Source organism: Gadus morhua, chromosome 12 (assembly GCF_902167405.1).
Source record: "Gadus morhua chromosome 12, gadMor3.0, whole genome shotgun sequence".
Lineage (NCBI taxonomy): Eukaryota > Metazoa > Chordata > Actinopteri > Gadiformes > Gadidae > Gadus > Gadus morhua.
Genome location: NC_044059.1, coordinates 1,015,181 through 1,029,322, shown reverse-complemented (window position 1 = coordinate 1,029,322; position 14,142 = coordinate 1,015,181). Strand labels below are relative to the sequence as shown.

The 14,142-nt window shown below is 43.1% G+C and overlaps 1 protein-coding gene across 7 annotated transcripts in view; it reads left to right on the top strand.

Moving 5' to 3' along the window:
* Positions 1-14,142, top strand: part of LOC115555689 (capping protein, Arp2/3 and myosin-I linker protein 3) — a 130,530-nt gene that overhangs the window by 61,142 nt on the left and 55,246 nt on the right. For all 7 annotated transcript variants that reach the window (XM_030372686.1, XM_030372688.1, XM_030372687.1 and 4 more), the window contains 7 exons: positions 251-349; positions 623-742; positions 1,233-1,346; positions 7,709-7,884; positions 8,033-8,120; positions 8,246-8,359; positions 8,445-8,511. In XM_030372686.1, coding sequence (XP_030228546.1) covers positions 251-349; positions 623-742; positions 1,233-1,346; positions 7,709-7,884; positions 8,033-8,120; positions 8,246-8,359; positions 8,445-8,511 — 778 coding nt within the window. The remainder of the gene's footprint in view (positions 1-250; positions 350-622; positions 743-1,232; positions 1,347-7,708; positions 7,885-8,032; positions 8,121-8,245; positions 8,360-8,444; positions 8,512-14,142) is intronic.

Sequence of the window (14,142 nt, the reverse complement as noted above, 5' to 3'; positions counted from 1 at the left end):
CGCATTAAAGCTTTGCTTTGTCAAATTTCAAGCAAAAAATGTGAAATTGATATTTGGCTGATTTTCCATCTCTACTCCAGCGACTATATTGATGCTTTGTATCCTCCTAGAAAAAAATAGCCACATCTAAGCTTTTCCACTCTCTCCTTTTCCCGCTCCTATCTTAAATCAAGGCAGTGTGAAATACAACTAAATGGTAGCTATGCTTATATGGTCAGGCTCTCTCTGTCCCCACTTCTATACCCTGCAGATCCAGCGAGCTCTGCTGAGAAACAACCAAACCCAACAATTCTCCCAGAGACAGGCCCTCCGCCTGCACCAGGGCCTGGTCACCAGCACCGCTGAGCAGGTATTGCAGCCTGCAGAGTAGGGGCAGATCTTGTTCCAATTTCCAATGCAGTCCAATTTATTTTTATGAAATGACATAATTTATGCAGACTGTGTTTGGATTTGTTTTTACCAGGCATGATTTACCAGCAGTAAATGTAAGATCTGATACCAACGGATGTGGGGAATCAAAATGGAAAAATGTATTTAAACCAGTGGAGAAAAACTTGTGTCCGCATGTGTGTGTTTGTGTGCATTCCGACAACTGTCCCTCTGCCGGCCTTGTGTTGTCTAGGTGATGGAGCGTCTGTGCGTGCGTGTCGAGCAGCAGGTGTGTGTGTTACGAGGTGTTGGCGACATGGAGGAGATCCAAGCTGCCAAACAAGTGCTGAAAGAAGCCAGGAGCTCCCGTGCTGTCAGTGAATATATAATTGTCAATGACAACCTCAGGTGTAAATTATTAGTTTTTTGAGGAAAAACGAATTGGAACCTTATTTGTCACAGGGCATGACCAGACCTACAGGTAGAAAGCACGCCCTGAACACAAACAAAACACAGCCGGAAACAATGGGCGAATAGTGTATTTTTCTTAGTTTTACAAAATGCTTCTCTATCATTGACTGCTTCTTCACAGAAGCTATAGTGCATGTGTTAATTTGATTTGATGCAGAACATAATTTAAGGAACAGACCTTGATTTTTATACAATATAGGTAGCTCCCAGTGGTGTGCTCAACCATGCACAGCCATTACATTGTTTATCTTTTAACAAAACTGCCAGGGTTTGTAGCATCACTACCAGCTTGGTTGACATATGTTGCCTTTAAAGCAAGCAGGGTAAGTAAAGTGTGTGTCCGATCCTATGCTTGGAAGACTTGTCTTGAATGTGTGCTCCTCTCTCTCCAGCTCTACCCGTCACTGTGCGAGCTGGCTCATGTTCTGTCAGTTGACGGACCAGTCCGACAGAGGTTAGACTCTCTAGCTGGAGAACTGGCCAAGGCAGCAGATAAGGAGCTGCAGGTATGGACTCAGAATATATTTTTTGTTAACACTAGAAACGCCGGGCATTTTTACTTACTACTAGCGCCACAAGAGGGGTCAAATGACCCCTAAGTCATTTGAATGAGAGGCTGTGCATTTGCACATAATGGTGGCGCCAATGAGCTATTACCGCGTGAGCGCCACATGTGTGTGTGTGTCACAAGCCTAGTCCTCACGATTTTGTCATAAATGTAAATATATGAAGTACAAACAGCCTATATTTTCACTAAGGGTTTAAGATTAAATTATGCAAATAAAGTAATTAAATTAATTGAGATATGCCTATATTGTTATTGTGGATATTTTGTCAACACCACTCCATTCCATCAACATTATGAACCAGCAGTTGGCTGAGTGGTTTAACATCTGCCCTGCAATTCGGGTGACCCGAGTTCGCGTCCTGGGTATCTCATTTAATTCTTGCCGTTGTCTTATTTTTGTAATTTCCTTTATAGCAGAGAAATTAGGCTTAACAATTTACTTTTTATGTAATAAATATGTCTTACAGTATCCCTATAACCCAAATATACCTTGCAAAAACTCATGGTAAAGTTAATGTTAATATTAATGTTACTGATAAGCCTTTGTCACAATGACAAAGACACTGCATGGGAAATTGCAGCCACATAAATTCCATTCAGGTGAGTTTCGCGGCAGGCAGCCAAGAAACTCACCACTGACCACTTCTGTTGAGAAAAAATACTATGGGCAGTCAATTTAGAATATTCAAAGAAATGGAAAATAAATGACATGAAAAGTTATTTTTTATTTCTCCAGTATTCCTTCCTAAAACACTGATTCAGTGGGGATTGAACCCCGGACGAACGGGTGTTAGAATAATTTGCGTCTCTCTCGTAGATCGCACCATCTTTCAACGTCTTTGTTTAATATGACTGCATCACCTTCTCTCTCAAATTTCACTTTATCAAGTTAGAAGTCAACTGCTCATGATCATATAGCTGCGTTATCTCTGTGGAGATCCCTCCCCCCCCCATCCCTGGAACAGCGGAGCGGTCTTATTTACGACAGAATGAAACCCAATAAACCACCAGTGTGTGCAGGGTCCGGGAGGGTAAATTGGGGTTCTAGCTCACACGCGGAAATATAAAAATGTGCTGCTCCAAATAAGCAACAAAGTCAGTAACGTGTCAACTGTGTTGTCTGTGTTGTAATACTAAGCGGACGCTTGATGGTGACGTATTACGACGTGATGACGTATGTACAAGGACCTACCGTGGCCAGGCCACAGTTGCGATTGCCTAATGTGAATACAGGCCAGAGAACAATAGGGGCCAGTTGAGCATGGTTAGGTGTGAAAATGGCCAACGGCCATGGCCAGATGGCCTGAAATCGGCTTTGTGGCCTTACTTATCTATTCAAATGCAAATGTACTGGCTGGGGGAGGGGAGGTGTGACAGAGAGAGAGCGAGCGATTGAGGCCCCGTCCACACGAAGCCGAAACGGGCGAAACCGTTCCGGTTTCGATCTATCCGGTTTCGGAGTATCTCCGTAAAGACGGAGTCAAGCGAAACCGGGTAGATCTGTAGAAACGCTGTAGTACACATGCCAGGCCCATAAGGGGCGCTGCTTCTGCTACAGAAATCCGAAGAAAATTAAATAAGAAGAAGAGGCGAGCATGCGCATAAAGGCTGCCCCCCGAACCACTAACAACACAAACAAACAGTCAGTCAACAGTCTCAATAAATAATGGCTTAGCAACCCAACAATGGACATGATCTGCTGCAGAACGATTACAAGCCTGTAGTCCACCATCATCTTTTTTGTTGTGAGTTCTGTGACTCCGCGGGCTTAACAGTCATTGGCTAGAGGGTCGAGGGGTGGGGCGATGACGTCATAGTTTATGGTTTCAGTCGGTTTCAGGCGTCCACACGAATCCAATACGAAACCGGGTAGATTTGAAACCACCTCCGAGGGTGGTTTCAGAAGCATACGGTTTCGGTCAGCGGATTCACCGGCTTCGTGTGGACGGAAGGCCGAACCGTACAAGACCTTTGCGGTTTCGCCATGAAATCGGCTTTGTGTGGACGGGGCCTGAGAAAGCAGTGAAAACAGACCATTTAGCATATAGTTTCCAGGCAACTTCTTCTCATGAGGCAGGAGCTGACCACACAAACATGATACTTTTAAGACTAAGCCATACACAAATTATCAAATATATTAAAGAATAACAAATCATTACGCTTGGATGAATGAAATAGTATTTTTTTTATTATAAATTATAGCCGTTTCAAACGATTGCCGACTAGCGTTCTGGTGCATATTTACCGCTACCACTGGACTGGAGTGAGGGTTAATCTAGTAGGCTGTTTAGAACAGGGCTTCAACAAAAATAAGTGCGGGGGGGAGGGGGGGGAGGCGACGTGTCGACGCAAATTATTCATGGCGGCAAATTTTTGAAGTCGACTACGCCGACTAGTCGTCCCAGCTCTATGCATTACAGTAATGCATTACTTTTGTAATGCGTTACTGCCCAACACTGCCAATAACCAAATGACTTGGGTTTTAAATGAGTGTATTAGAGTTTATTAGAGTATAGAGTACATTGACATTCAGTAAGTCAGTAAAAAAAGAAAACAAAAAAATACGGCAGACTTTGAATGAACTAGGAACTGGATGAAAAATAAATGTCTTTCGGGACAGCAGTCTCAACATTCACAGCAGATTATTTTAGCAGGCTGAGTGCATTTCCCACAGACAAGTCGCCTACATGACTCACAGACGTCACTAGTTTTGTTCCCACTACATCTGCCGACTTGACACTTTTTCCTTTTGGTAGGTGGGGAAGGAGTTTCAATCAGAAGTCGCCTACGTGCCACTGATGCTGCCCCTGATGACACAGTCCTGGCCATTCTCTGAGGCGCACACAGCTGTTTCACAAGCTCCAGAATAAATCTCTTTCTGGTCATGTTGACGTCCATGCACTGTTTGTACAGAATGTGTGCATTGATTGCAGCCAGGTCTAGGATGTTGTAGAACACAGCTACAGGCCAACGCCTGGTCCCTCCCTTTACTGAATACAAGCGTGCCATCTGGTCCATAACATCAACGCCATATTTAGTGCTGGTGTAGTGGGAAACAGTTTCGGGCATTTTCTTGGGGCCATTGTCAATTGAAACTGTGGTGCATTGTGCTGAGGAGGCTGACGTTTTTGCGTGGTTTTCCCTGGTAAATGGTGAGTGTGGCTTCCCCAGCCCTCAGCACCTTGGAGGAGAATCTTTCCATCTGTGCCTTTGTACACGGGGGCATCTCTCGTCTGATTTTATTCATTGTGCCAACAATGGTGGTTCTGTGCGCCAAAAGAGTGTTTGCATGTTTTTGCACGTTTGTAACATTCAAAATCCAGGGAAAAGTATAGGCTCTTCCAGCTAATTCCTAGTGATCGGTCTGAGACTGAGCCAGAGAACGTTCGTCCGGGGTTCAATCCCCACCGAATCAGTGTTTTAGGAAGGAATACTGGAGAATAATAAGGATTTGTTATTCTTTAATATATTTGATAATTTGTGTATGGCTTAGTCTTAAAAGTATCATGTTTGTGTGGTCAGCTCCTGCCTCTTGAGAAGAAGTTGCCTGGAAACTATATGCTAAATGGTCTGTTTTCACTGCTTTCTCAATCGCTCTCTCTCTGTCACACCTCCCCTCCCCCAGCCAGTACATTTGCATTTGAATAGATAAGTAAGGCCACAAAGCCGATTGCAGGCCATCTGGCCATGGCCGTTGGCCGTTTTCACACCTAACCGTGCTCAACTGGCCCCTATTGTTCTCTGGCCTGTATTCAGACTAGGCAATCGCAACTGTGGCCTGGCCACGGTAGGCTCTTGTACATACGTCATCACGTCGTAATACGTCACCATCGAGTGTCCGCTTAGTAGAACAACACAGACAACACAGTTGACACGTTACTGACTCATCTCATCTCATTTTCGTCCGCTTATCCGGGGTCGGGTCGCGGGGGGAGCAGCTCAAGCAGGGGGCCCAAGACTTCCCTTTCCAGACGTTACTGACTTTGTTGCTTATTTGGAGCAGCACATTTTGATATATCCGCGTGTGAGCTAGAACCCCAATTTACCCTCCCAGACCCTGCACACACTGTTGGTTTATTGGGTTTCATTCTGTTGTAAATGCGACCGCTCCGCTGTTCCAGGGGGGGGATCTCCACAGAGATAACGCAGCGATATGATCATGAGCAGTTGACTTCTAACTTGATAAAGTGAAATGTGAGAGAGAAGGTGATGCAGACGTATTAAACAAAGACGTTGAAAGATGGTGCGATCTACGAGAGAGACGCAAATTATTCTAACTATAGACGGATTATGACATATCGGGCCCCTGGGCACGTGGACTCCGCAGTCCCCCCCCCCCCCCCTTCCAACATAAACACACGCACCAAGAATACACACACACGTATTGGCGATAATAAGTCATTGGCCTATACCTGCAACTCAGCAGGATTTGTAGCACAGGAAAGGCAACCTCACAATAATTATACAAATAAATGCATCTTTATTTAACCAAAACAGGATAAAATATATATATAATTGATGCAATTTTTGGCGATTTGAACGAATTTCGAATGCACCGCTTTCAACCACAAATAAAAACGACTTAAAGCAACTCAATACGAACAGTTCCTTACATTAAATGACAGTAATGCATTTCACCTATGAAATGCATTTTTTCCGGGCTCTGTTCCGTGCGAAATCCTCCACGATATCATCAAAGTCCAGTGCATTGGTAAGGTCGCTCTCAATTGCCATGAGAGAAAGTGCCTTGAGGCGTTTTTGTGACATTTTCGTCCTCAGTTCATTTTTTATCCTGGACAGAAGAGAGAATGACCGCTCCCCTTCTCAATTACTGACGGTCAGAGTCAGAAAAAGCCGTAGCGCTACATACACATTTGGAAACATAGATTGCAGTCCACAATCGAGTATAATTCGTAGCAGTCCTTTTGGGGTTGCATCATCTCCAGGCTTGTTAAATGATCTGAACTGAATAAATTCATTGCTTCAACGCTCCACTTAGAGTTCGCCGTTGCTCCATGTTTAAATGACAGTGACTTGTTCGTGACCGGTCTCAAACTGAAATAGTGCCCCCTATTGATCTTTTTATTAATTTATTTACTCAATAGTAATAGGCCTACTATTGCTGTTTTCGCTTGAATTTTTGTATTTCTCTACTGATTGCTTCGACAATGCAACATTAAAAGTTACTAACAGTGGGGCCCTGGGCCCCACTGTTAGTAACTTGTGGGGCCCTGGGCCCCACTGTGAGTAACTTGTGGGGCGGCTCAGTCTACTTCAGTTACTAACAGTGGGGCCCTGGACCCCACTGTTAGTAACTTGTGGGGTGGCTCAGGGGGGCCCTTGGGCCCCCCTGAGCCGCCCTTGGGCCCCTGGGCATGTGCCCGGTGTGCCCGTGCAGTAATCCACCCATGATTCTAACACCCGTTCGTCCGGGGTTCAATCCCCACGGAATCAGGGTTTTAGGAAGGAATACTGGAGAAATAAAAAAAACTTTTCATGTCATTTATTTTCCATTTCTTTGAATATTCTAAATTGACTGACCATAGTATTTTTTCTCAGCAGAAGTGTTCAGTGGTGAGTTTCTTGGCTGCCTGCCGCGAAACCTGAATGGAATTTATGTGGCTGCAATTTCCCATGCAGTGTCTTTGTCATTGTGACAAAGGCTTATCAGTAACATTAATATTAACATTAACTCGGTGTTATCGATTTTCTATCAGTTCTCACCACACAACGTCGACCAGTTGATCGCGGTCGACGTATTGGCCACCTCTTTCCGTCTGTCTGTCTGTCTGTCTGTCTGTCTGTCTGTCTGTCTGTCTGTCTGTCTGTCTGTCCGCCTGTCTGTCTGCCTGCCGGTGTATATCTACCTATAGATATCAATCTTATTCACTTCATAATGTCCCCTTGCGACCTCTGCTGACAAAGAAAGAGCATTGCATCCTTGGAAAAAAAAGAATTACATAGGAACACGTCAAAAAATGCTCTATAATAGCTTTCCCGGTCTGAAAAAAAATATGTATGAACACAGGGTGGTACAAAAGACATATTTAGTAAAAGTCAAGAAAGTAGGGATTTGGAACGTGATCGAGTGCAAAGATATATTTTATTTTAACTCACAGGGGTCATTTGACCCCTTCGACGGCTGTTCTAGTGGTAAATGGCACCGAGTTTATTTTTGACATGTCTATATAGCCCTCCTTTCCATCAACTGTCTACCGTTCCTAGAGTGGGTGTGGAGTGGACATTCAGCCTGGATTTCATTACCAAAACCCATTAACATTAAGGGGACTCTCTCGGCAGGTGATCGTGGACTCCATGGTGTCTCTGTGCCGCGAGCTGTGTCCCCTGTCTTCGTCCAGCGCAGAGCGTCTCACGCCACCACTGTCGTCTGTCTCTGACCGCGTGTCCATCCCTCGCTCGGCCATCCGCACCGCGCTGATGGAGAGAGCAGCGCAGGACATCCACCGGGCCCTAGAGTAAGAACCCTCTTCCCCATCCTGAAGCCCACAGGGGAGAGCCAGTGGTTGGCTACATTAGGCATACTCCATTCGATAAGTGCGATCAAATCGATTGGTCTCTCTCTCTCCCTCTCCCTCTCTCGCTTTCTCTCTCTCACGCCCCCAGGGAGGTGAAGCTGTCCGTCGTGTCTTATCTCACCAACTCCATCGTGGATCAGATCCTCCAGGAACTCTACGCTACCCACAAGGCCCTTGTAAATTGTACACACTCACAGTGTCTGTGTGTGTTTGTGTGTGTGTATTGAGGTGTTTGGACTGTCGATTTTGAACACGACATAAGAACGGGGACTCATAGCTGATTCTTTGTTTGTTTTGTCAGACACAGCAGGTGTCCCAGCTGAAACGCTTGGATGGGACGTGTGAGGACGGCACGGGTCAAAGGTCACACAGAAACTCTCTGGAGATCACAGATGAGGAGCTAGGAACCAGCATAGTGAGTAGTGTCAATCGATAATGCAGTTTCAGTGTTATTCAGCGTTTGTGTGTTGAAAAACTTCTAAGTTATGTCTTCTCCGCAGGACACAATTGCAATTAAGAAGCGCAGCTCTAGAACTCGTCGAATACGCCCCGTATCCACCAGGCTAAGTGAGGCTTATATCCTGTCCCATATCATCACAAAACACACACACACCTGCATCTGCACACACACACACCAGGGTTTCCGCGGGTCCTTAAACACAATAATCCGATTTTTAGCCCTTAAAGGGGGCATATCATACCACCAGGTGTGAGTGTGATTAGCCATTACAAGCAGGTTTGAAAATGTGCAGCATTGTGACATCACAGGTGGGCGTGTCCACCTAGATGTGTGCTGGATAGATCAGTCTACCAGCCTACCCAGTGGACTGAAGTAAACGTTGCTCATCTATGCCGACATCCCTATGCCGAGGGGGCCCGACCGCAGACGGACCGACCTATAAATACATATAAATATATATTTAGTGTATAGAAATTATGGAAAATGTATAATGTCGCACTCTATACAACTACGTTTAGAATCGTCAAGCTCCCTCGCCCTCCCTTCTAGTGGTTGTAGGGCGGCGTAGTATAGCCCAGGTTCATCCACCTTAGAGCTTAGATCGGGCCGAAAAATCAAACCCGACCCTATCCAAGCCCGTGCTCATTCGAGCCCGGCCCGGCCCGGTACATTAACTGTAATGATGAGCCCGCGACCGATTTAAACCCGACCATTTCTTAATATGTGGGCGGTTATAGCTGACGCTGTCAACAACAATTTTGAGTTGCTTGAAGTGAATCACAGAAATTGGTTAACAATTATCCAGATGAACAATACAACAAGGCAAGGCAAGGCAACTTTATTTTTATAGCACTTTTCATACACAAGGCAGACTCAAAGTGCTTCACATATAAACATTGCTATACAATAAAATAAAATAATAGATAAGTAATAGAAAACATATGCAAAGAAATTAGTAAAATAGAAAGTTAAAAAGGCTTTTTAGTAAGTAAAATTGAAAGTGCAATGTATTTAAGAAAGTGAGAAAATTAAATTGAAAGTTATTTATGATCAGATCAACAGATTCTCTGGAACCCAAGTCGGGACTACAACCCGACCTAAAGGACAATATTCTAGGACTCTAACCCAGCTTCTAGGACTCTAGCCCAGCAACCTTTCTCTCTGGTATCAGATCATGTATTTTTCTGGTAAAAATAGAAAATAAAGGGAAAGTTAAAAAGGCATTTTAGTAAAATAAAGGTATACGTATCAACATACAAAACTCAGGACTCTAACCCTTATACAAATACAAACTCAGGAGCAGAAAGCTAAAGCAAACATAAATGTCTTCAATCTTGTTTTGAAGGTGCTCAGAGTTGGGGCAAGTCTTAAATCCTCAGGGAGTTTATTCCAGCTATTTGTTGCATAGTAACTAAATCCTGCTTTCCCATGTTTCGTGTTTACTCTGGGGATAATTAACAGATTGGTCTCAGAAGATCTTAGTGTTCTAGAAGGCTTATGTAGTGGAAGCATATCAGTTAAATATTTTGGGCCTAAACCATGTAGGGATTTATAGGTTAGCAACATGATTTTAAAATCAATTCTCTGACCTACAGGAAGCCAATGTAACGATTTAAAAATTGGTGTAATCTGTTCAAATTTTTTGGTCTTTGTTAAAACTCTAGCAGCAGCATTCTGAACAAGCCGAAGCTTCCTTAGAGTTTGTTTTGGGAGACCTGTAAGGAGACCATTGTAGTAATCAAGCTTACTAGTGATAAAGGCATGTACAAGTTTTTGTAAGTCTTCGGTGGACATGAGCCCTCTAAGTCTTGCTACATTTTTAAGGTGATAATATGCAGATTTTGTAACTGATTTGATGTGACTTTCGAAATGTAAATCAGAATCCATGATAACCCCTAGGTTTCTGGCTTTGATTGAGGTTTTCAGGGACAGAGAGTGAAGGTGTTGGGTTACTTTAAGCCTTTCCGTTTTAGCACCAAATACAATTATCTCTGTTTTGTCCTCATTTAGCTGAAGGAAATTTCGGCACATCCAGTCTTTCACTTGCTCAATGCACTGGCACAGCAGATCTATGGGCCGATAGTCATTTGGTGATAGCGATACATAGATTTGCGTGTCATCAGCATAGCAATGAAGGTCAATATTGTTATTATGCATGATTTGCCCTAGTGGGAGCATGTAGATGTTGAATAAAGAGGGTCCTAAGATCGAACCTTGTGGGACTCCACACATCACGTTGGTTGATTCTGATACAAAGTCGCCGATGGAAACAAAGTAGTTCCTATTTTGTAGGTAGGATCTGAACCAATTTAAGACTGTGCCTGAAAGCCCCACCCAGTTTTCTAACCTGTCCAAAAGTATTGTATGGTCTACAGTGTCGAATGCAGCACTGAATACATTAGTATTGAGGTTTTGCCAGAGTCTGTATTAAGACGGATGTCGTTTACAACTTTAATGAGGGCGGTCTCAGTGCTGTGCAGGGGTCGAAATCCTGATTGGAAGGTGTCATGACAACCAGTTGATGCCAGGAAGTGATTAAGTTGCTGGAGGACAACTTTCTCAATGATTTTACTTATGAAGGGCAGATTTGATATTGGTCTGTAGTTGTTAATAATAGAGGTATGTAGGCTCCGCTTTTTTAAAAGGGGTTTGATAACTGCAGTTTTCAGGGCTTTTGGGAAGTTGCCTGACTGGAGAGAGTTGTTAACTATCTGCAATATGTCTATTGCTAGGCAGTCAAAAACATTCTTAAAGAGGTTGGTAGGTAAAGAATCAAGGCAACAGGTGGATGGCTTTAGTTGTGTAACAGTTTCCACAAGAGTTTTAGAGTCAATAACATTAAAGCATGCCATCCCTGCCACGTTACTTTTGCCTGAACAGGGTGGTAGTCCAACATTTTTGTTTGAAGTGGAGATATTGATGGCGCGTCTGATGCCTTCAATTTTATCAGTATAAAAAGCTGCAAACTCATTGCATTTCTGCGTGGAATGGAGATCAGGTGGAATTTCTGTTGGGGGGTTGGTCAGTCTGTCAACAGTTGCAAATAGGGTTTTTGCATTATTATTATTGGATTTAATGATATTGGAGAAAAATGTTTCTCTAGCACTTTTTAAGTCTGAATTGTAGGCACGGAGGCTCTCTTTGTAGATATCATGGTGAATATGAAGTTTTGTTTTACGCCAGATGCGTTCAACCTTCCTGCATTCTTTTTTCTGTGCTGTTACAGAAGCAGCTTTTCTCCAGGGTGCCTTTTGCTTTCCAGAAATCGTTTTAACCTTGTAAGGTGCAATGACATCCATGACTTTCAAAATTTTCAAATTAAAGTTTTCTACAAGATCATCAGCAGAACATGGGTTGAGAGGTGGTAGTAAGGAGATGGCCTTTCTAAAAAGTACATACGATTCTTCATTGATATACCGTTTTTTGACAGTATTAGATTTTGTCTGTATGTTGGGAATAAAAGATATATTAAAGAAAACACAAAAGTGGTCAGACAAGGAAGGATCAGTCACAGAGAGATCAGAAACATTGAGGCCCTTTGTGATAACCAGGTCTAGAGTGTGGCCCTTACAATGAGTAGTCTCTTTCACATGTTGGAACAGTTCAAATGTGTCCAAAATGGTAAAAGGTTTTTTTGCACACTTGTCATTCAAATCATCAGTATGAAAATTGAAGTCACCAGTTATAACTAGACAGTCAAAGTCTGTGGAGATGCTAGACAATAATTCTGTGAATTCATCGAAAAAATTTGCAGAGTATGTGGGTGGCCTGTAAATAATTAATAGGAGAACTCTGGGGGAGCATTTCAATACAGCACAAAGGTATTCGAATGATGGAAAATCACCAAATAACATCTGTTTCCCCTGAAAATCATTTTTAAATATAACAGCAACCCATCCACCTCTTTTTCCAGATCTACATGCATCAAAAAAGTTATAGTTGGGAGGAGCTGTCTCTATCAGAACGGTTGCACTGTTATTTTGTTCCAGCCATGTTTCAGCATTAAGTAGACCCATCCTGATGGTGTTGTTGATAGGCTTTAAGGTTGTTTTTGGTTTGGAGGAAATATGTATGAGATTTGTGAGGTTAGCAGTGTGTCTAAGTTTCCCTTTGTTTACTCTCTTAGTGGTTACAGCAGGAATGCAAAAGTTGCCATGTTTTGACATAGGCAACATTGGGTTCAGCAGATTATGCGAAACGTCCTTTATACTTTGTCTACGGCTGAACCCTTTTTTGTCTCAGTAATACTCAGGACTACTATCAGTACAGGGGGCGGGGGGCTGGGGCGCCATCCTCTTGGGTGTTATCAGCCTGTGGGAATGACCTGGCGATGCTATCATTGACACAGATGCAAGTTTGATGCCTACATATTCCTGTTTTTTAAATTCAGCCTCCTACAAAATGACTGTATCAATGCAGACTATGTGGGAAATGCGCCGACTTTGGCTCAGCCTGGCTCAGCCTCTTTCGCTACGTAGCTAAGATGGCTGCCGTTGAGTACGGGGAGTGTCCTTCGATCCACACACTGGATCCTTCGATCCACACGATTAGCCCGTTTTGAGTACGGCATCCGGGTCCTCGCCGGATCTGAATTGGAACGTACTGCGTACTCAAATGTTGGCTAGTAAGTACGGACAGTACAGGTATTGGAACACGGCACTGTACTTACGTGACACAAACCAGCACCGCAAACGTTCTCTCCCGCTTGAGATGACGTCTTTCTTTATAGGTTCATGGGTCTGATTCGCCGATTTCCCATGCTGATATCGGAGATTCTCGGGCATCTTCGACAATTTGGCTATAGATTGTCTCATTACACGCTAAATAATATAATTATAGCCTAATTATATATATAGCCTATACATATATATAGGCAATATATATAATTAGGCAATATATATATATATACATATAGCATTTGTGGTTTTGGCATAAACATAACTAGGGTGCACTGTACTATCTGCGCACACCCTTTCTGAAGCCTCTATCTCGCTCTCTCTCTCTCTCTCTGTCCCTCCCTCTCTCTCTTTCTCTCTCTCTCGTACCGTTTTGTGGAGCACGTTCATTGTCTGACAACACTCCCATTCAGAAAGCATTGGTTTACATTTCGTTCTGTGTAGCACGCAAAAAGTCGGACTATCGTACTCTGGAACACGCTTCAATAGATTAACGTTCGTGCGCATGAGCACGCAATCGCGTGATACCGGGTTGGACATGTATAGCTATAAATAAGTAAAGATAAAACTGCGTTTTACTTTACTTCACTTTGCTAAGACATATGCACGTTTGATGTGGTATGCAAAAGGCAGAGAATAGGGCCTAAAAAATGTTTTTGTTTGGTTCCGGTTTCCGACCGACCCTGTCAATTTATGTGCGACCCAAATTATTTTATGAGTTTTATAAAAAAATAAAAAATATATATATATATATTTTTTTTTATGTAATTACGTTTTGGTACAGCACCTCTATAATTACGTTTTGGTACAGCACCTCTTCATTCTGTACAAGGATGAGCGAATTTTCTCGTTTTTAAATGAAAACAACCTACCTATCATTCGCTGCCGCTGGAAAAAATAAAGTAAAAAATAAAATAAATTCCCTACCTACCCATGAACTCAACTGACAACCAACAGGAACCAAACTTTTATTTTTTTTAGGCCTAAGGCGTATACACGTTTGATGTGGTATGCAATGTACCAGTGTTGGGCGTAACGCGTTACAAAAGTAACGCGTTATCG